The sequence below is a fragment of the Rhinoraja longicauda genome, chromosome 7 (assembly GCF_053455715.1).
Source record: "Rhinoraja longicauda isolate Sanriku21f chromosome 7, sRhiLon1.1, whole genome shotgun sequence".
In the NCBI taxonomy this organism is placed as follows: Eukaryota; Metazoa; Chordata; class Chondrichthyes; order Rajiformes; family Arhynchobatidae; genus Rhinoraja; species Rhinoraja longicauda.
Window position 1 is genome coordinate 39,697,213 of NC_135959.1, and position 22,362 is coordinate 39,719,574.

Consider the following 22,362-nt stretch of genomic DNA (forward strand, 5'->3'; position numbering starts at 1 on the left):
GCCCAGCAGTGCCAACCCAGCAGTGGGAGTCCAGCAGTGCCAGCCCAGCAGTGGGAGTCCAGCAGTGCTAGCCCAGCTGTGGGAGCCCAGCAGTGCCAGCCCAGCAGTGGGAGCCCAGCAGTGCTAGCCAAGCAGTGGGAGCCCAGCAGTGCCAACCCAGCAGTGGGAGCCCAGCAGTGGGAGCCCAGCAGTGCCAACCCAGCAGTGGGAGCCCAGCTGTGCCAGCCCAGCAGTGGGAGCCCAGCAGTGCCAGCCCAGCAGTGGGAGGCCAGCAGTGGCAGGCAAATCATGGTGGTGGAGCATTTAGAGCCTACACTACGTTTGATCTACACAGCACGTCTTCTTGAGGGGAAGATATGGAACAAAATGAATATTTTGTGTTTAATGACCTGTGTAGTGATATGTGTAGTGAAAGCTTAATGTATTATATTTGATGTTTTTGTATAAATGTATATATCTGTGGAGTGACCACACGGAGTGAGTGACCACCCGGAGATGAGTGACCACCCGGAGATGAGTGAAATTCCGCAGAGGAGTGACCACCATGATGGCGAAAAAAGCAATTGTGTTTAATTGTGTTTAGTTGTGCTATTGGTTTTGTTTGCAAAAAGCAATGGTGTTTTGGTTTTGTTTGTTAAATATATTTTAGCCCTCGAATGGTAAAGAAAACAATTTTATATAAGACAAGGGGGATGTTGTAATATATAAGACAAGGGGGATGTTGTGATATTGCTGAGACTACTTTGTGTATCCAAGAACTACTTTGTATGGCTGTGTATATAAGTGATGGGTGTGATTAGGCGGTCACTCTGGATCCAGGCGGCCTTGGAATAAACAGCCTGGAGTTGAGCTCCAGCAATGTAACCTTTTATACACGTGTACTTGTGGTCCTTCCAGAGTCACTAAAGGTACAACAGGTACCGGACCACGAAGTACAACAATTACTACACAGGGAGTCGGAGTGATCATATGCAGACCCAACAGAACAGACCTTCCAGTCATTTTTTTCCAGTTTAATTAGTTGTTTATTGAAGTAGTTGTACAAACAAGGAGATGAACATACCAGGCTATATTTATTTTGCATACAAGTCGTAGCCGGCTGCTCTGTCCCTGGTCTGGTCCCACGTCTCAGGTCTTTCCAGTCGATGTTCTGTCCAGGTCTGTTTCCCAGTCTGGTAAGAACTGTATGCTCTCCCTCCCTGTATCTGGCCACTCCCAGTCCCTTACGCCCATATATATACACCACCCTGTGCATCTAACCACCGCACCCAAGTGTCCAAAATAATACATCTAGACAAAATAATATATCTAGACAAAATAATATAATATACCAACAGTAGCTAGCCTAAACAAAAATGGCTCCTACAGAAATAAAAACTGGTTATATAAAATTGATTCTGTATTGAGTCCCAAAGGCTGCACCATGCCCAGATCCTGAGCTTATGATGGGCATCACTGGAACAAGAACGGCAAGGACAGAAAAGGGAACTGAAGTGCCAGGCGAGGATCAAGCATGTTTTCATAAAGATGTTCTTTAAAGGAATCTGCATCAGCTTCACTATTACACTGAATCAGAGTAGTGTAAGTGAATATTTACTGCACTAGAAGGACTATTTGGGTCCTTGTTAGAGGTAGAAGAGGTAAAAAGGCAGGTGTTCTATCTTTCAATTTTCATGGGAAAGTGCCCTGAGAAGGCAAGTGGTAGGTGAAGGTGAAAGAGCAAACCAGCGAATCCAGCAACTATTGGTTCCTTCAGAATAATGAAACAGATGCAAAGGAAGGATTGAGAGGTTGCAGAAAAGATTCACATGAAGTTGCCAGGACCAGATGGCTTGAATTATATGGAAAGAGGAAGTAGTAGAGGTGGATACGGTGAGCAAAAACTGAGAGTCTAGAACTAGGGATGACCATTTATGACCATAATGAGGAACAATTTCATTCCAATATTATGAAGAATATATTTTCTTTAATTTGTAATGTTCACATTAACTTGTATTTACAACATTCATATTGTGACACTGATTAATCGACAGCTCTACAAGGTATCATAGAAAGTTAGCTGGTGAATCTGGTATTGTGGCTATCCGTTAAAACACCACCATTATCTATACCTGTTTCAAGGCATTCCATCATAGGCATCTGATGATAGAGTTAATACCAAGGGTAATAGCAAGGGAAATTCCTTGTTTTAGGTTTCTTATGTTTCACCATGATAGAGATACGGCACAAAAACAAATTGCTATTGTACTGCATTACTCAACTTGCATGTCATGCTCTCCTGTAAGTTCCCAAATATGCTAAATAAATTAAAAATTCATTGCATTGGCTATTTGAATTGATCTACTTTCCCTAGTCAATGGAAAATAAAATTCTCCATTGCAAATCACATTGTTGCTATTGCATGTTGCCATGAACTCTTTATTTATACATCCTCTTACAGCTTTAGCATCATCATATCCATTGACATCTCCGACATTTTATAACCCTTGATGTTCCTTCATTCTACCAAGTGTAGAATTTATGCTTGGAGTCAGTGGATGTTGGCGAGATATTAAAAACATGCCTTGCATGTGCATTCACCAAGAAGGACAGAGGATAGTGAGATCATTGCAGGGTACATTAGTATGCTCGACCTGCATGAAATCACGAAAGAGATGGCATTGAGTCTCTTGAAAACCATTAAGGTGGTTAAATTTGCAGGGCCTGATGGGATCTTTTCAAGGTTATTGAGACAGACCAGAAAGGAGAATGCAGGAGCCGTGGCAAAGATCATTGAATCCTCTCTAACCACAGGTGAGATCCCTGAGGTCTGGAGAGTATTCAATGTTGTTCCTTTGTTTAAGAAGGGAAGTAGAGAGAGTCCAGGAATTTATATGCTGATGAGCCTTGTATCAGTGGTAGGGTGTTGGAACTGTGTCTGGCTTCACAGTCGTAGAGTGAGTAGAGCAGGGGAGTAAACACACAGCCCCGAGGTTCTCCTGTGCCAATGGTTTTCAATGACGTTGTTGTGACCAATTCATAGTGATTGTGGTCTGCCGATGATGAAGTCAAGGATCCAGTTCTATAGAGTCATAGTTATACAACATGGAAACAGGCTCTTTAGCCTAATTTGTCCCTGCCAACCACAATGCCCCGTCTACAGTAGTCCCTCCTGCGCGCATTTGGCCTATATCCCTCGAAACCTTTCCTATCCATGTACCCGTCCAAATGTATTTTAAATGTTGTTATAGTACCTGCCTCAACTACGTCCTCTGGTCGCTCATTCCATAAAAACACCACCCTCTGTGTGAAAAATATGCCCCTCAGGTTCCCATTAAATCTTTCCCTTCTCACCTTAAACTTGTGTCCTCTAGTTCCAGATTCCCCTAATCTGGGCAAAAGATTCCATGCATCTACCAAATCTATTCCCCTCATAGCACAACCCATCTAGACCTGGCAACATCCTTTTTGATCTTCCTTGCACTTGCATAGAGATGAGCAGAAGCCCAGTTCCCTTCGTTTGATAACAAGTTTGGAGGGGATAATGTTGTTAAACGCAGAGCTGTAGTCGATGAAATGCATGTTTTTATTGTCCAGGAAATCCAGTGCAGAGTAGAGAGCCAGCGACATTGCATCCCCCGTTGATCTATTATGACGGTAGACAAATTGTATTGGATCCAAGTCCTTATTAAGGTAGTTGATAGGTGTCACAATCAACCTCTCAAAACACTTCACAACAAAGATGATTGAAGAGGGTAGGGCAGTGGATGTTGTCTACATAGATATTAATAATGCATTTGGTAAAATCCCTCATAGTAGGCTGATCTAGAAGATGAGGATGCGTGAAATACATGGTGACAGTAGTATGAATGCAGAACTGGCTGATCCATCGACTCAGGTAGCGATGGGAGGGTGTCATTCTGACTGGAGGTTTGCGACCTGTGGTGTTCCCCAGGAATCTGTGATGGGTATTGTTTATACACAACTTGGACATAAATATCAATAGGCTGGTTAGCAAGTTACAGACGACACAAACGTGGCAGAGTTGTGGACAATGAGAAAGGCTGCAAAAGGATACAGCAGGACATAGATCAGTTACAATTATGAATGGGGAAATGACAGATGGCATTTAATCCACACAAGCGTGAGGTGTTGCCCTTTGGGAAGTTGTTACAAGGGGAAAGTGTACGGTTAATGGTAAGACCTTAAACACCACTAATGTTCAGAGGCATCTTGGGGTCAAAGTCGAGAGCTCTCTGTAAGTGGCAACGTAAAGAGATAGAGTAGTAAAGGCGCAGAATGGTACGGTTCCCTTCATCAGTTGGGGTATTGTGTAGAAGAGTCAGGAGCTTTATAAAATGTTTTAGGCAAGGCCGCATTTAGAATATTGTGTGCAGTTATGGCAGCCCCATTATAGGAAGGAGATGGAGATTTTGGAGAAATTGCAGAAGAGATTTGCAAGAATGCTGCCTGGTTTAGAGAGTATTTCTATAAAGAGATGTTGGATAAACCTGGATTGTTTTCTCTGGAGTGTCGTAGGTTGAGGGGAGACCTGATAGAAATATATAAAATTATGAGAGGCATAGATGGGATAGAAAACAGAACTTTTTTCTCTTGGGTAGAAATGTAAAAGCAAAAAAAACAATTTTAAGCTCAGAGGGTGAAGCTTCGTCATACCGCAAGGAAATGGGATCTTCGCGTCAATTTGCTCATGCTTATTAAGATGCCCATTTGCCTCTGTTTTGCCTATATCCATCTAAACCTTACCTTTCCAGGTACCTGTCCAATTATCTTTTAAATGCTGTTATTATACCTGCCTTAACTACCTCCTCTGGGACCTCGTTCCATAAACCGCCAGCCTGTGTTAGCCTGAGGTTTCCTATTAAATCTTTCCCTCTTACCTTAAGCCTATGCCTTCTAGTCTTGATTCTCCTTTCCAGGGAAAAAGACTGCATTCACCTTATCTAATCCCCTCATGATTTTACACATCTCCCCTCAGTCTCTTGCACTCCAAGGAATAAAGATCTAACCTGTCTAATCTCTCCCTATAGCTCAGGCCTTGGCAACAAATTCCCAGCTTAATGGCATCTTTCCTATAGCCGCGTAACTAAACCAACACAATACTCCACTCGCGGCCTCACCAACGTCTTGTAAAATTGTAATATAATGTCCCATCTTCTATTCTCTATTCCCTGATTTACAGGAGTTCTTGTATACAATGATGGATTTCTTAGCGCCTTGAACACACTGACTGTGGTGGAAGCAGATAAGGTTGTGGCATTCCACATGCTTTTAGCACATCGATATGCAGGGAGTAGAAAGATATGAATCACATGTAGGCAGAGGAGATTAGGTTAATTTGGCATCATGTTCGGCACTGATATTGTGTGCTGAAGTGTCTGTTTCTCTGCTGCACTGTGTTCTAAGTATTTCCATTGCCAAAGGATCATAACTGAAACCTTTTCATCCAACTCATGACTCATTTAACTGTGTTTTTAAAATATTGCTGCTTCTTTACACAGTTTTCTCAAATCTCTAAACATCCATGTCCTTCTTCTCACTTCCATTACCTTCCTTATTTGGCTGAACATGCTCACCTTGCAACCACTTTGCTCAGGCACCATTGCCTTTATATTGAATTTGTGCTTCCAACTCTTATTTTTAAAACAATTAAAGACAACTAAACGCATATTTTCAAACGCTAAAAACTATTTAGAAAATTAGAAAACAAAATAGAATTGGAGGAAACTTTCCGGTATGGGTAGTAAATTGGTTAGAAGGCAATAAAATTCTGATAGTACATATCAGGTGGTCTTCCTGTATATTCTGGTCTCAGTTTTTTGTTACATTATATGACCACTTATTCATTGAATCCACTATCACCACAGCTCTCCTCCCCTTTCTGCCATTGTACAGCAAAATCATGATCTATGAACTTCACCCTGGCTTATCTCACTTAAGAAAACATTATCTTCTCCTGTATTCAGAAATCAATACAGATTCAAAAGCCAACTGCAATTGAGTAACTCCACCACGACTCCATTTCACTTGCTCACCAAATGTTTATTCTTTACATACTGCAGAAGCTACACTCTGATGAAAGTGAACTTTTTGCTACCCATTCCATTTGTACCATTTTATAGGATTAGTAGTGATCCTATATGGATATCCATGTATGGGAAATTCATAAGAAGAGACCTTAAAATCACCTTAAAATCAAAGGCCGAAGCCACCTTCATGTTATGTCACGCTCCAATCCTTCATTCTTTGAAAATTCAAAGCAATAAATGTTCCCATGTGATGAAAAATCACAAGTAATTTTATTTTCAATACTTAAACTTACCTTTATCCTTCTTATGCTGATCAGCCCCTCAGAAACAGTTTGAATAGCTGCTGGGAAGAATAAGGTGATTGTGAGTCTCACAGCACTGTACAATGATACCGTGACAAACACACGGCTTGCTGTGATGGTGTTGCCAAGTAGCACATAGGCCAGGAACGTGAAGAACAGTATAATCTTGCTTGCTATGAAGAATGAGGCCATGTTCAAGGCACGCAGGTAAGAGCTTTGCATTACCTTGGCAATCTCCTTCCTGAAAAATAGAACAACACATATTTGTTTTCGTAACAGAAATTAATGTTCATATTAAAAGGTATTCGTGTTTAAACACTCAACTGAAGAAGCTTACATATTTGAAAAAATCCATGAATAACGTTTGTGTTACAATAAATTAAATAATCTAGTTCTAATCCCAGGAAAACATTGTTGAACCTGATTAGTGTCCTTCCTCATTACCTAAGGTATTATGATCAAACAATTTTCCATTCTTTATCCAAAATGGATCAAAAAGTTCAAATTCAGTAAAAATGTTCATCCTAGCCTGTAAATAATCCAATTTATGCCTACACATGACCATTTCTGGCTTCCTGACATTTCAAACAAAACATCAGGGTAATTTTTTTTAAAGTAACAAAGTGCTGGAGTAACTCAGTGTCAGGCAGCGTCCCTGGAGAACATGGATCGGTGACATTTCGCACCAGGATGGATTTACGAAGGGCAAATCATAGAAACATAGAAAATAGATGCATGAGGAGGCCATTCGGCCCTTTGAGCCAGCATCGCCATTCATTGTGATCATGGTTGATCATCCGCAATCAGTAACCCGTGCCTGCCTTTTCCCCATACCCCTTGATTCTGCTAGCCCCAAGAGCTCTATCTAACTCTTTTAAATTCATCCAGTGAATTGGTCTCCACTGCCTTCTGAGGCAGAGAATTCCACAAATTCACAAGTCTCTGGGTGACAACATTTTTTCTCATCTCAGTTTTAAATGGTCTCCCCTTTATTCTTAGACTGTGGCCCCTGGTTCTGGACTCCCCCAACATCTAGCTTGTGATGCGGTTAGGGAGATCAAGAATGCAAAGAAGCATATCAGAGATAAACCAGTGGATTTGAGGGCAGGCTGGAAGTTAATGGCGAAGCTAATGAGATCAATGAACTCTGCACAGGGGCAGGAGGCAGCCCTGATGCAGTCATTGATGTAGCGGAGGAGAAGTTGGGGGATGGTGCCAGTGTACACCTGGAACAAGCACTGTTTGACATGACCAAGAAAAAGGCAGGCAAAACTGGGGCCCATGCGAGAGCCTATGGCTACACCTTCAACCTGGAGAAAGTAGGAGGAGGCAAAATAGAAGTTGTAAAGGGTGAGGACCAGTTCTGCCAGGTGGAGGAGAGTGTTATTAGAGGAAAATTGATTGGATCTCTCTTTGAGGAAGAACCAGAGGGCCTTGAGGCCTTCCTGGAAGGGGATGGTGTAAAGGGTCTGAACGTCCATGGTAAGATGAGGCAATGGGGGTCTGGAAATTGAAAGTTAATAAGGAGCTGAAGGGAGTGTGAGGTGTCTCAGATGTAGGTGGAAAGGGTCTGGACACGGCGGGGATATGATGGAATAACATTAGGTGGACTGTCAGGGCAGTGTTGTTTGTGGATTTTGAAGAGGAGATAGAAGCGGGTAGTGCGGGGCTGGGGGCGACAAGGTTGGAGGCTGTGGAGGAGAGATTGCCAGAAGATATGAGCTCTAAATCAGTTTGGGAGATGATCGCCTGGTATATGGGGTCATGGTCAAGGTGTAGGTATGAGGAGGAGTCCGAGAGCTGGCGTCTGGCCTTAGCATCGTAGAGGCTTGTTTATAACAACTGTTATACATATTTATTCATCTATCTGTATGGAAGATTCAGGAACACAGATCTTCCAAGAGTGTACATTTTTTAATCAACAATACATTATAAATTATTGCTATACAATTCTCCAGGTAAACAATTAATATTTACTGAGTAAACATTGATATCTTGAAAGGCCAATATATTGTTCAAAACTTACTTTCTAATTTGTGTAATCAAATTTGTGAAGGGTTTTTCCCAGGCATACATCTTGATGATTCGCATTCCTGATATCACCTCATTCATCGTTCGAATTCTGTCATCTGTCAGCACCGCAGTTTTGTTCCTATGAATAAGAGTTTAGGGAAAGAGGCATTATTGTGTGACTGACATTTTTATCTAGAGCTCTTCAATTTGTTTTAAAATCTCTGATGATCTATAGAGGTTATTGTAGAAAAGCAAATCTTTCACAGTTATAAACATATGCACACATAAAACATATAGGAAAACTGAGTATTTTGGCTTCTTATATTTCTGCTGGCATTTGTAACTACCATTCTTCCCATCTTTTCTTTACACTTGCAAAACCAAGTGCTTTTCCAATCCAATTTGAAAATTTGTTTTGATTTATTTCTGCCACTCCTTCAGACAATGCCTTCCAATTCATCAAATTCGATTAATACTTTGGATAATAGCAGATTATAAACAGCCACCATTTTCTCCAGATAACAAGCATGAGTAAGAATTATTATTATTGCCATATACAGCTCTTCCATTTCCATTTTTGTTTTCCATTAACACCAGTGTTGTCTTCTAAAATCATGAAGTAGAATATTTGAGATTTAAGAAAATAAGAAAAAAGTTTAAATTATATCTGCCAAGATAAATGCTTTTTTCCTAAAATCTATTCTAAACATTGCTGAAACTGGCACCTTTGGAACAGGTACTGATTGCAACATGGCCAGGTTCCTGAAGCTTGTGGTGAATATGCCCCTGAAAGTCAGGGAGCAACATGGTGTCACCTGAGATAGCAGAAACTGAGTGGCTGAGGCAACTTTGTTTTTAACACACAAAAAGGGCAGCATGGTGGCACAGCGGTAGAGTTGCTGCCTTACAGGAAATGCAGCGCTGGAGATCTGGGTTCGATCCTGACTACAGGTGCTGTCTGTACGGTGTTTGTATGTTCTCCCCGTGACCTGCGTGGGTTTTCTCCCTGATTTTCAGTTTCCTCCCACACTCCAAAGACGTACAGGTATGTAGGTTAATTGGCTTGCTAAATGTGAAAATTGTCTAGTGGGTATAGGATAGTGTCAATGTGCGGGGATCGCTGGTCAACGCGGACCCAGTGGGCCGAAAGGGCTTGTTTCCGCGCTGTATCTCCAAACTGAACAAAAAGGTGGTAGGTACCTGAGGCAGGTACTATTACAATGTTTAAAGAACATTTAGATAGGTACACGGATAGGATAGGTTTAGAAGGATATGGGTCAAACGCAGGCAGGTGGGACTTGTGTAGATGTGTAGATGGGTCAAGGTAGGCAAGTTCTGAGGTAGGCTTGTTTCCACATTGTATGACTATGACTCAAAGCCAATTAACCTATAAACCTACAGTCCTTTGGAATGTGGGTGGAAGCCTGCGTGCCCAGAGAAAACCCATGCAGTCACAGGGAGAACATGCAAACTCCGCACAGAGAGCACGCATAGTCAGGATCAAACCCGGGTCTCTGGCATTGTGAGGCAGCAGCGCTACCACTGTGTAGCTGTGTTGGCATTGTAACTGTCTCAAAAATAAAGCTACCATCCAGTAGCCCTAACATCAACCATAATAAGGTGCTTTGAAAGACGGGTATTGGCCCACATTTGCACCCCTTTTCCATACAATCTAGAGCCTCAATATCCCTTACCAAACAAGATTCCCTAATCTGCCTCTTGACCTTCACTAATACGAACATGCTGGCCTGACTGGTTCCTCTCGGATGTCATCAAAAGTAGCTTTCCTCCCATTTAAGACTTTAACTTGAGGACCAATCCTATCATTTTCCATGACCATTGTGAGAGTACTAGAATAACGGTCAATCACTGGTGCTAAAGTACCTTCCCCACCAACATATAACCTACTTACTTGCCCAGCCTTATTTCCAAAAAGGTTGAGGATAGTCGCATCTCTTGAAGCAATGGTAGCCACATCTCAAGAAGGGCCATCCACATGTTGCTTCAAAAAATATACCGAAACACACTTCACTAATTCTGTCCCATCTAATCTCATGACTCTGAGACAGTCCAGACAATGTTTATAAAGTTAAAAATCATCCAGTATGACAACATTATTATTCCTACATCGTTCGTTAGATTTCCGCTAATTCCTGCTGACTATTATATATTATCCAATAATATAATATTATTCAATCCATTTGCTAGTGTTAAAGGTAACACCAGCAAATTTGCAGATGACACAAAGCTGGGTGGCAGCGTGAACTGCAAAGAGAATGCTAGGAGGTTGCAGGGTGACTTGGACAGGTTGAGTGAGTGGGCAGATGCGTGGCAGGTGCAGTATAATGTAGATAAATGTGAGGTTATCCACTTGGCGGCAAGAACAAGGAGGCAGATTATTATCTCAATGGTGCCAGATTAGGAAAAAGAGAAGTGTAACGAGACCTGGGTGTCCTTGCACACCAGTCAACGAAAGTAAACATGCAGGTACAGCAGGCAGTGAAGAAAGCTAATGGCATGTTGGCCTTCATAACGAGAGGATTTGAGTATAGGAGTAAAGAGGTCCTTCTGCAGTTGTACAGGGCCCTGGTGAGACCACATCTGGAGTATTGTGTGCAGTTTTGGTCTCCTAATTTGAGGAAGGACATCCTTGCTATTGAGGCAGTGCAACGCAGATTCTTGAGATTAATTCCCGGGATGGCGGGGCTGTCATATGAGGAAAGATTGGAAAGACTGGGCTTGTATTCACTGGTATTTTGAAGGATGAGAGAGGATCTTAAAGAAAAGTATAAAATTTTAAAAGGACTGGACAAGCTAGATGCAGGAAAAATGTTCCCAATGTTGGGGAGTCCAGATCCAGAGGCCACAGTCTGAGAATAAAGGGGAGGCTATTTAAAACATATGAGCAAAACTTTTTCGCCCAGAGAGTTGTGAATTTGTGGAATTCTCTGTCACAGAAGGCAATAGAGGCCAATTCACTGGATGAATTTAAAAGAGAGTTAGATAGAGCTTTCGGGGCTAGCGGAATCAAGGGATATGGAGAGAAGACTGGCACAGGTTACTGATTGTGGATGATCAGCCATGATCACAATGAATGGCGGAGCTGGCTCGAAGGACCAAATGACCTCCTCCTACACCTATTTTCTATGTCTATGTCTAAAGCCATCCAGTCCCCTTTTCTATTTCTAAGTTCCAGCGTTATAGCCTCACTGGACGTTCCCTCCAGGATATTTTCTTGCCATGTTCACCGTAATCAATTGTGCAATTCCCTAACCGCCACCTCCGATACGCCATAAATAGTGGTATCTGAGAGCCCGGACCTTCTAGTCCTGCCTATCCATCAATCATATTTCTGTAATAACAATAAGTCCCATGTGCTGAACTATATTGAATTCATCTGCCATATCTATGAGACCCCTGCATTAAAATAAATGCCATTTAGCTTTTCAGACTTTCCTTGCTTCCTGTCCTGCTCCTACCTGTCCTGTCTACTGGACTTGCTTATTTTACTCTACATATTTTGCTCATCTGATACACTACTAGTTTATATCCCATCCCAATGTCTGACCAGTTTATACCCTACTGGGTCACCAAGGCATGGAAATTGGTCAACCCTCCAGTTCATATGCAAAATCTTTGTCTTGTACAAATCATCTCTGCCCCAGAAGAGATTCTGATTATCTAAGTAGCTGAAGCCCTCCCACCTGCACCAGTTCTTCAGCTGTGCATTTATTTGCTTTATCTTCTTATTTCTACCTGCACTAACTTGTGACACAGGTAGTACTCCTAAGATTACAATCCTGGAGGTTTATATTCACTTCATCTCCCTTCCTGCCAAAGATGTTCGTACCAATTTCGATCATGCCCTTTGACTAATTGCCCTCCCCTTTCTAAATGTCACGTGTGTAGTGGCCTGGCGGAGGCCAGAGAAAAGGCAAGACGCCAGGCAGTGTTTAGTTAGATTCTTTATTAGGCTGTGAGCTGGTGCCCACAGCGTAGTTCTCCTAGGGATGATCCACGCCTTCCCTTGGTCTGGCTTTTAACCCCTTTCACCTGTCCGTCACGTAACGAGGGGGCTGACCCGAGGAGTGGCCTGATCCGCCACAGGACCCCCCCCAAGAACCGGAGGTACAAAACGGACAGGAGGGCGCACGAGGCGACCAGCCCGGGTGCGCACCATGACCGGCGCAGGGACCGGCGACTGACCGACAGGTGGAGGGGTCGTAGCAGACACTGGAGGGGGTAGCTTGGACGGGGGGCGACCGCGCGGGCGGGGCTGTGCAACCGGCACCGGCCGATCAATGTCCACGTGTGCCGGCTTCAGCCGTGCGATCGAAACAGTCTCTCTGCGACCCCCCATGTCCAGAACGAATGTGGCCGAGCCGTGTTGTAGGACCCGGAAGGGGCCCTCGTACGGCCGCTGGAGAAGTGATCGGTGTGCGTCCCTGCGCAGGAACACAAACTGGCAGTCCTCCAGAGCGGCAGGGACGTGTGGCTGGAATGTCCCATGACGTGATGTGGGCACAGGTGCCAGCCTGCCCACCGTCTGCCGAAGACGTTGCAGGGCGTCAGAAGGCTGCTCCACTCGACCGTGCGCTGGTGGGATGAACTCCCCGGGAACCGTCAAGGGGGCCCCGTACACCAACTCGGCGGAGGAGGAGGCCAAGTCCTCCTTGGGTGCGGTGCGGATCCCCAGCAAAACCCACGGCAGGGCGTCCACCCAGTCTGGGCCCGTGAGCCGAGCCTTCAGGGCAGCTTTCAGCTGGCGGTGAAAGCGTTCCACCAACCCGTTCGACTGTGGATGGTACGCCGTAGTGTGGTGTAGGCTGACACCCAAGAGTCTTGCCATGGCCGACCACAGTTCCGAAGTGAACTGTGGCCCCCGGTCGGATGTAATGTCCAGTGGCACCCAGAACCGGGCGATCCAGTGCGCCGCCAAGGCCCGCGCGCAGGTGGCCGTCGAGGTGTCTGCCAGCGGAATGGCCTCCGGCCACCGCGTGAAGCGATCTACCACAGTGAAGAGGTGGGTCATGCCCCGGGACGGCGGCAGCGGCCCCACGATGTCTACATGAATGTGGTCGAAGCGCTGCCGAGGGACACGAAACTCTTGCAGAGGCGCACGCACGTGTCGCTGGATTTTTGAAGTTTGGCACGGGATGCAGGTACGTGCCCAGTGTGCGACCTGCTTACGCAGCCCGTGCCACATGAAACGGGAGGATACAAGGGTCACCGTCGCCCGAATGGAGGGGTGAGACAGCTCGTGGAGCACCTCGAATACCCTGCGACGCCAGACGACAGGGACGATGGGCCGCGGCAGGCCAGTGGAGGTGTCGCACAACAGTGTTGTATCCCCGGGGCCACAGACAATGTCCTCCAGCTGCAGGCCGGACACGGCTGTACGATAGGCGGCCATCTCCTCGTCCCCCAGCTGTGCGGCTGCTAGGGCGGAATAGTCGATCCCCCCGGCCATTTGTAGGACGGCGTGGATCGCGGGTCTAGACAGGGCGTCGGCCACCCTGTTGTTTTTTCCCTCCACGAACCGAATTGAGGTGGTATATTCCGACACATAAGCCAATTGTCTCTGTTGCCGCGCAGACCACGGATCCGAAACCTTGGCGAACGCAAATGTGTGGCTTGTGGTCTGTGAACGCGGTAAAGGGTCTCCCTTCTAGGAAGTACCGAAAGTGGCGTACCGCGAGGTAGAGGGCGAGGAGCTCCCGGTCGAACGCGCTGTAATGCCGTTGGGCCCCGCTGAGGTGCCTGCTAAAGAAGGCGAGTGGCCACCAACACCCGTCGATGTGCTGCTCTAGCACCGCGCCGACCGCCACCTCCGAAGCGTCCACGGTCAGGGCGGTTGGGGCATCCTCCTTAGGATGGACGAGCATCGTGGCCCTGGCCAGGGCCTCCTTAGCCTGCTCAAAGGCCGCTCCTGCTTCGTCGTCCCACTCGACCTCCTTGCGGCGACCAGCCATGAGGTGGAAGAGTGGGCGCATAGTTCGGGCTACCGACGGCAGGAAGCGGTGATAGAACGAGACCATCCCAGCGAATTCCTGCAGGCCCTTGACAGTGGTCGGTCGGGGGAAACGGCGGACAGCTTCGACCCTGTCCAGAAGAGGTACCACCCCTTGTGGGGTCACCCGATGGCCGAGGAAATCGATGGCCGTCACCCCAAAACGGCACTTGGAAGTGTTGATGGACAAACCGTACTCGCTGAGGCGTTTACACAGCTGGCGGAGGTGGGTGCAGTGCTCCTGCTTCGAGCGGCTGGCCACGAGTACGTCGTCCAAGTAGACAAAGACGAATTCTAGGCCACGGCACACACAGTCCATAAGCCGTTGGAAGGCCTGTGCGGCGTTCTTCAACCCGAACGGCATCCGTAGGAACTCGAATAGGCCGAACGGGGTGATGATGGCAGTCTTGGGGATGTCATCGGGGTGGACCGGGATTTGATTATATCCGCGCACAAGGTCCACCTTGGAGAACACGGATGCTCCGGCCAGGTGGGCATTAAAGTCCTGGATGTGCGGAACCGGGTACCTGTCGGGAACGGTCGCGTCATTTAAGCGCCGATAGTCCCCGCACGGTCGCCAACCCCCGTCCGCCTTGGGGACCAAGTGGAGTGGTGACGCCCACGGGCTATCGGAAGGGCGCACGATGCCCATTGACTCCATCTGATGAAACTCCTCTCGAGCTAGACGGAGCTTGTCTGGAGCGAGACGCCGCGCTCGGGCGTGCACGGGTGGCCCGGTGGTGGGGATGTGATGTTGCACCCCGTGCTTGGGAGTGGAGGAGGAGAAGTGGGTTTCCACAATGTCCGGGAAGTCCGCCAGGATGCGCGCGTACGTCGCATCCACGGACGACAGGTGTCCGACGTTGGGGGAAACCGGCCTCAGCGTGCTGGAGTGCACCAGGCGCTGCCGCCTGACATCCACGAGCATGGAATGCGCCCGCAGGAAGTCGGCGCCCAGCAGCGGCTGGGAAACATCGGCAATGATGAACTGCCACGTGAACCAGCTGTCGCCGAAGTTAAGGGCGAGCTGGCAGACCCCGTAAGTGTTGATGGGGCTACCGTTCGCCGCAGTGAGGAGGGGGCCGTGTTTGCCCGTATGGATATCGGCGGTGGAAGGAGGTAGGACGCTCACCTCTGCTCCAGTGTCGACGAGGAACCGACCCCCGGTGCGGCGATCCCGAGCGAACACGCGATGGATCTGGCCGGCCGCCGAAGGGATCACTGACGGCCGGCCCTCGCGTTTCCCGGAAAGGCACAGGGTAGGCGACATTGCTTGGCGTTCGGTCCCCAACGACGGTGATAATAGCACCAGCTTTTGCTGGTGTCCGGTGGTGGTGCAGACTGGGATGCCCACCAGCGACCTCCGGTGGTCTCCAGCGGTATTGGAGGTGGTGCTGCTTGGGCCGACCACCAGCGACCTCTGGTGGCGTCTGGCTGAATTGTCGGCGGGCCGTGCGAGAAGGACGTGCCGGCACCGGGGTTCCCGATGGCGGCCGGATTTCGCCGCGGGGGTCGTCCTGAAACGGGGTCGACGGCGGCCCCAGCTTGCTGTTGGCCTTCCGACGCCGCGGAAAAGACGGCTAGGGCTGCCAGGTCCTCCCGACGGGACATCCAGATTTGGTCAGCGCGCTCGCCCAGCCGCTGCGTGTCGGTGAAGGGGTCCTCAGCGAGCTGAGAACGGAGGTCGACGGGGAGCTGCCGCAGGTAGGCCTGCTTAAATAAGAAACAGGGCGGGTGGTTGCCCATAAGGGCGAGCATGTCCTCCAGAAGGGCCGACGGCCGTCGGTCCCCGAGCCCCCCCTGGCTCATAACGCGAGTTGCCCTCTCGACGTCGCTGAGGCCGAACCTCCTGATAAGGAGTTCTTTCAGGCCCTTATATTTGTCATCCGCGGGGGGGTCATTAAGGTAAGGCTTTACTCGCCTTGCTGTCGCCTGGTCCAGGGCGCCGACGACGTAAAAGTACTTCGTCAAGTCGACGGTTACCCCTCGCACAGCAAACTGTGCCTCTGCCTGCTGAAACCAGACCTCAGGCTCTTCGGTCCACAGGGTCGGGAGTTTGAGGGAGACGGCCTCGAGGTCGGCAGGGCCGAGGGCGGCAGGACCGGGTTGCGCGAGGGCGGCAGGACCGGGTTGCCCATTGTTCGACATCACTACGTGTGATGTCCGTCGAGGTCACCAATGTAGTGGCCTGGCGGAGGCCAGAGAAAAGGCAAGACGCCAGGCAGTGTTTAGTTAGATTCTTTATTAGGCTGTGAGCTGGTGCCCACAGCGTAGTTCTCCTAGGGATGATCCACGCCTTCCCTTGGTCTGGCTTTTAACCCCTTTCACCTGTCCGTCACGTAACGAGGGGGCTGACCCGAGGAGTGGCCTGATCCGCCACACGTGCACATTAAGACACACATACTTACATCTTTAGCCCTGGCACCAGGGTGACACCTTCGTAAAGTCTCGCTTGAAGTCACGGAAACACTTATCTGTGCTCCTACAGACAATCCTATCACTACTACTGGCCTGGACTTTCACCCGCAGCTGTACAACAGAACCAGCCACAGTACCTTTTCAAAGGACCCACCTTTTATTTTACCAGTCTGAGGTGTGGAGCTCATGGAGATAACAAATCAATTATCTCCCTTAGAGATCAACACTATGGCCTCTCCTTTTAGAGACTGGCGCAACGACTTGACTGTGGTAACATTATCATGCAATCTTAAATCTGTGCCCATCCAGAAGCCAATCCATTACTTTTAAACAGAGATGTGAATTTAGAGTTCTCACCAAAATGACTTCTGAAATTCAATATGTGGGGGGAACACAGTGTAAAGATGTAATGAGTCCTGATATTATCCTGATATGAATATTAAACCATTAGGAATCATGCACAAACCACTCTTGTGGCTTCTTTCTCAATCTGCACCACCGTCACCACAAAATCATGCAGCATCTTGACAAAGATATATAATACCACTCCTTTCTCGTTGCAGTGTTGAAATTCAGATATCCAGTGGAATTGTGTATTTACTTTTACTAACAAGAATTGCAGACGTTTAAGATAATGGTCTAACACAAGTTTAAGAGAAGCAATAAATTACCAATGGATGGTGCCTTCTCAGCAACCCCAACACATGAAGTTAAATTTTCGGATGCAAATAGTCACACTGAAAACGTATGCCTCAACAGATTCAATACAAAATCAGATTTCAAATAAGCATTTAGAAAAATGCACAACCATTCCTTCCAGTGGCATATTCCTTCCAGTGGCATAAATAAACCAAGCTATTCCTTCCAGTGGCATAAATAAATATTGAAATATTCGAAAATAGATCTGTGGAAGAATCATACCTCAGAACTGAAAACCACTTTCCAAAGAAAGTTTGTGTCGGCATTAGGATAAGTAGAACAACTATTCCAGCCAAGCAAGATGGTCCTATTTCATACCACAGTAGTGCTATAACTGCAATTGCTTGCAATGGTCCAACCCATAGGAAATGTAGAAATATGGTTACCTGCAACAGTTGGGATAAAATACAAAATATCCAAGTTAGAAGTTTTCAACATGTAGGCAAAATATAATTTTAAAACAATCGCATTGAGTTGGAATCCTCACTGTTGCATATAAGCACACAAGCATTCATATACTAAAAGTAAACTTTAGAGAAATGTTCAGTTTTTTTTACTTGGTTTTGAATCTTCAGTTATTTCAGGTCATTGGTTCAAATTAGTTAAATATTTTCCTGAAAATAGCTGACATTATAGATGAAAGTAACTGAATTGTTCCTGTTTAAGTTACATAACTTTTTTAACAAGTCAGATCAGATTTACTTTTACATAGGTGTAACCAACACTTTCTAAAATAGATGGAACTGATGATATCCAGAATGGAATCATTCGTATCCAAAACTGAAGCCTAGCCATTTGAAAGAGGTTTTGGGAAAGAGCTGCCGGATGAAGTAGTTGAGGTAGATACAATAACAGTATTTAAATTGGACAGGTACATGGATAGGAAAAAGTTTGATCTGGGCCAATGCAAGTAAATGAGATGAGCTTAGTTTAGTTTAGAGATACAGCATCTCAGCCTTTTGGCCCACCGAGTCCACGCCAACCAATGATCACCCATACACTAGTTCTATCCTTGGAATGTGGTAGGAAACCAAAGCAACTGGAGAAAGCCCACGTGTTCACACATAGAATATACAAACTCTGAACAGACAGCACCTGTAGTTAGGATTGAACCAGCATTTCTGGCGCTGTGAGGCAGCAACTCTACCACTGCCCTACTGTGCCTTAGATGTGATATCTTGGTCCGCAGTGACGTGTTGGGTTGAAGGGGCTGTTTTAGTGCTGTATGACTCTATAACATTATGTTTTGAAATCTTATCAGTTTTTGGAGTTTAATGCAGATAAGTGTGAGGTATTGCATTTTGATAAGTCATATCAAGGTAGGATCTTCACAGTTAATGGTAGCACCAAGGAGACTATTGTCGAGCAGTAGAGACTAGGAGTACAAGTACACTGTTCTCTGAATGTGGTGTCATAGGTAGCTGGGGAAGTAAAGAAGGCTTCGGGTACACCAGCTTTCATCAGTCAGGATACTGAGTAGAGCTTAGTATGAAGGGTCTCGACCCGAAACGTCACCCATTCCTTCTCTCCCGAGATGCTGCCTGACCTGCTGAGTTACTCCAGCATTTTGTGAATAAATCGATTTGTACCAGCATCTGCAGTTATTTTCTTATACTACTGAGTAGAGAAGTTGAGATGTTATGTACAAGACCTTGGTGAGACCATATTTGGAGTATTGTTTTCAGTTTTGGTCACCCTGCTTATACAAAGGATGTCACTAAGCTGGAAAGACTACAGAAAAGATTTACAAGGATATTGCCAGGACTTGAGGACCTGAGTTAAAGGGAGAAATTGGGCAAGCTAGGAATTTATTTCTTGTAGTGCAGGACGCTAAGGGCTAATCTTATAGAGGCGTATAAAATTATGAGGCAAATTGATAGAGTGAATATACAGAGAGTTTTACCCAGGGTAGTGGAATGAAGAACCAGTCCTCATAGGTTTAAGGTGAGAGGGGAAAGTTTTAATAGAAACCTAAGGGGTTACCTTTACACTCAGAGGGTGGAAGGTATATGGAATGAACTGCTAGAGGAGGCAATTGAGGCAAATACAATAACAATATTTTAGATACACTTGGACGGGTACAAGGATATGAAAGGTTTAGAAGGATATGCAGCAAATGCGGGCAAATGGGACTAATTTAGATGGGGGATCTTGGTCGCATGAATGAGTTGAGCTGAAGGGCCTGATTCTGTGCTGTATGACTCTATGAGTAAGGTTACCCCTCAGTCTCTCACACTCCCGCCTCACCCTGTAACTCAAACAGGAGGATGATTGTAATCTGAAGAACGCTGTCGGAGAATGTATTCTCACAACATTTGAGAGCATTTAAAGTGTCCTAGTGGCACAGCTGGTAAAACTGCTACTTCACAGCACCAGAGACCTGGGTTCAATTCTGTGAAAAAAGATTCTGACTGTCTACCCGATCTATAGATGTGATTAGCATAGATTGCTACTTGATGAACAGCATAGACATGGTGGGCAGATGGATCTGTATGTTATTGGCACAATGACTATAATTATAATGGATTATAATTCATTATAATGCAACATCACTCACCGATTCTTCCTCGCTGATTAATAACTACATGCAATACTTATTACCTGATCGAACTTGTTTACATCATTGGATAACAGGTTCACAATCTGACCTGTGGTTGTTTTAGTCAGTGCAATGTTATTAAGACGTAGTGCCTGAAATATATAAACAAAGCTCATATATTTTGAATTAATGTTAATAGTTTCAAACCGGTAAACGTTGTATAAATTAAATTCATTTTCCTATTTGTTACGTTAATGTGAGCAGGAACCTCGACAAGGTTCCGCATGGTAGGCTGCTCTGGAAGGTTAGATCCCATGGGATCCAAGGAAAAATAGCTGAATGGATAGGAAATTGAATTCATGGAAGGAAGCAGAGGGTGATGGTGCAAGTTTGCTTTTCGGACAGGAGGCAAGTGACTAGTGGTGTGCCTCAGGGTTCAGTGCTGGGCCCATTGCTGTTTGCCATCTATAATCAATGATTTGGATGAGAACATACATGATGGCATGATTAGCACATTTGCAGATGACATAAATTGGGTGGTATTGTAGGTGGCAGTGATGGTTGTCAAAAATTGCAGCAGGATCTTGATCGGTTGGGCAGGTGGGCAGAGGAATGGTTAATGGAATTTAATACAGAGAAATGAGAGTGTTGCATTCTGGGAACTGTAACATGGACAGGAGTTACACGGTGAATGGTAGGGCTCAGGGGAGCATTGTAGATCAGAGCGATCTAGGAATGCAGGTACATAATTCCTTAAAAGTGGCATCACAGATAGATATAGTGATCAAAAAGGCTTTTGGCACATTGGAGTTCATCAATCAGTGTATTGAGTCTGAAGAAGGGTCTCGACCCAAAACATCACCAATCTGAAAAATTATCTCAACCCAAACCATCACCTATTCCTTTTCTCCAGAGATGCTGCCTGACCCGCTGAGTTACTTCAGCATTTTTTGTCTATCTTCTATTGAATATAGAAATTGGAAGGTCATGTTGCAGTTATACATGACGTTGGTGAGGCCACATTTAGAGTATTGTGTTCAGTTTTGGGCACCATGTTATAGGAAATATGTTGTCAAGCAGGAAAGGGTACAGAGATTTACAAGGACTCAAGAGCCTGAGCAAAAGGGAGAGGTTGAGCAGGCTAGGGCTCTATTCCTTGAAGAGCAGGAGGGTGTGGGGTGATCTTATAGGATCGTGAGAGGAATAGATCGGGTAAACACATGGAGTCTCTTTCCCAGAATAGGGGAACCGAAAATCAGAGAACATAGGTTTTAAGGTGAAGGGGTCTCACTCTGTGACTCTGAGTGCTTACTTTTATTTGTTACTTTTTTAAACTAGGTCTAACAATTAAATTGCCTAACATTTAACAATTAAAGACCTAACATTTGCATAACAATTAAAATGATCCAGCTGTATAATTGGCCTGGATTTTACTAGGATTTGCTGGAAATTCGCATGCCAGCTTTACTCAGCACGAGTGCTGGTAAATTTCAGGACTACCATTGAAACATAAAAGTCCAAAATGTATTGGTCATGTTTGCTGGCAATTTATCAGCTGGACTCAGCCATTGGACTCCCAATAAAATCAAGACGTGAAGCTGGAGCAGTTATGGTGTAAAATCTACTTTAGATCCTGTGCCGGGTTAGATCTCGTGCAGGATCTGTGTGCTCATTCCCATGATAGAATTATATTGCCCAGTGCTCTGCTGCCTTGTGGATTAGTCTTATTTACTCAGTAGCAAGTTGACAACAGAAGAGAGGCAAATTAGCATTGTAAATAAACTTGGTGTACTTATTATGTGTATTCATCAGTTATCAAAACAAGCTGACTTTTTCTTGTTATATCACTGTGGGTCAAATTACTGATAATATATCATAGATTCTTCCAGTAACTGTTATCTAAGACACTGGTATCATCTATTGGCACAATACAGTTTAATGATATGTGAAAGTTGCTGGAATGTCAGCAACATGACACTTAATAATACACCTGTCCCATGATGACAAAAATACTGGGTAAATCAAACGCCTTATACCAACGTCTTATACAACTGCAACATGACCTCCCAAGTTCTATACTAAATGCTTTGACTGATGAAGGCCAATGTGCCAAAAGCCTTTTTGACCACCCTATCAACCTGTGATGCCATGATGAATGAGGAAACACTTTGTATTTTGCAGGTTGAAATTGAAAAACCAGCTTGACATTGTAACTGATAGAGATGATGAGGGTAATGCAGTCCATATGGTATTCTGGTAAGATGCCACGCAACAGATTTCCCTGCAAAGTTGAATATGGTATAAAAGTGTAGCCATGTGACTAATAATTAAACCTCCACTAAACCCGATGGG

At 45.6% G+C, this 22,362-nt stretch overlaps 1 protein-coding gene across 1 annotated transcript in view; it reads right to left on the reverse strand.

Moving 5' to 3' along the window:
- Positions 1-22,362, reverse strand: part of abcc4 (ATP binding cassette subfamily C member 4 (PEL blood group)) — a 184,102-nt gene that overhangs the window by 113,967 nt on the left and 47,773 nt on the right. Inside the window, exons 6-9 of the mRNA XM_078403033.1 lie at positions 20,073-20,162; positions 17,694-17,857; positions 8,358-8,483; positions 6,323-6,572 (exon numbers count right to left, since the gene is read on the reverse strand). Coding sequence (XP_078259159.1) covers positions 6,323-6,572; positions 8,358-8,483; positions 17,694-17,857; positions 20,073-20,162 — 630 coding nt within the window. The remainder of the gene's footprint in view (positions 1-6,322; positions 6,573-8,357; positions 8,484-17,693; positions 17,858-20,072; positions 20,163-22,362) is intronic.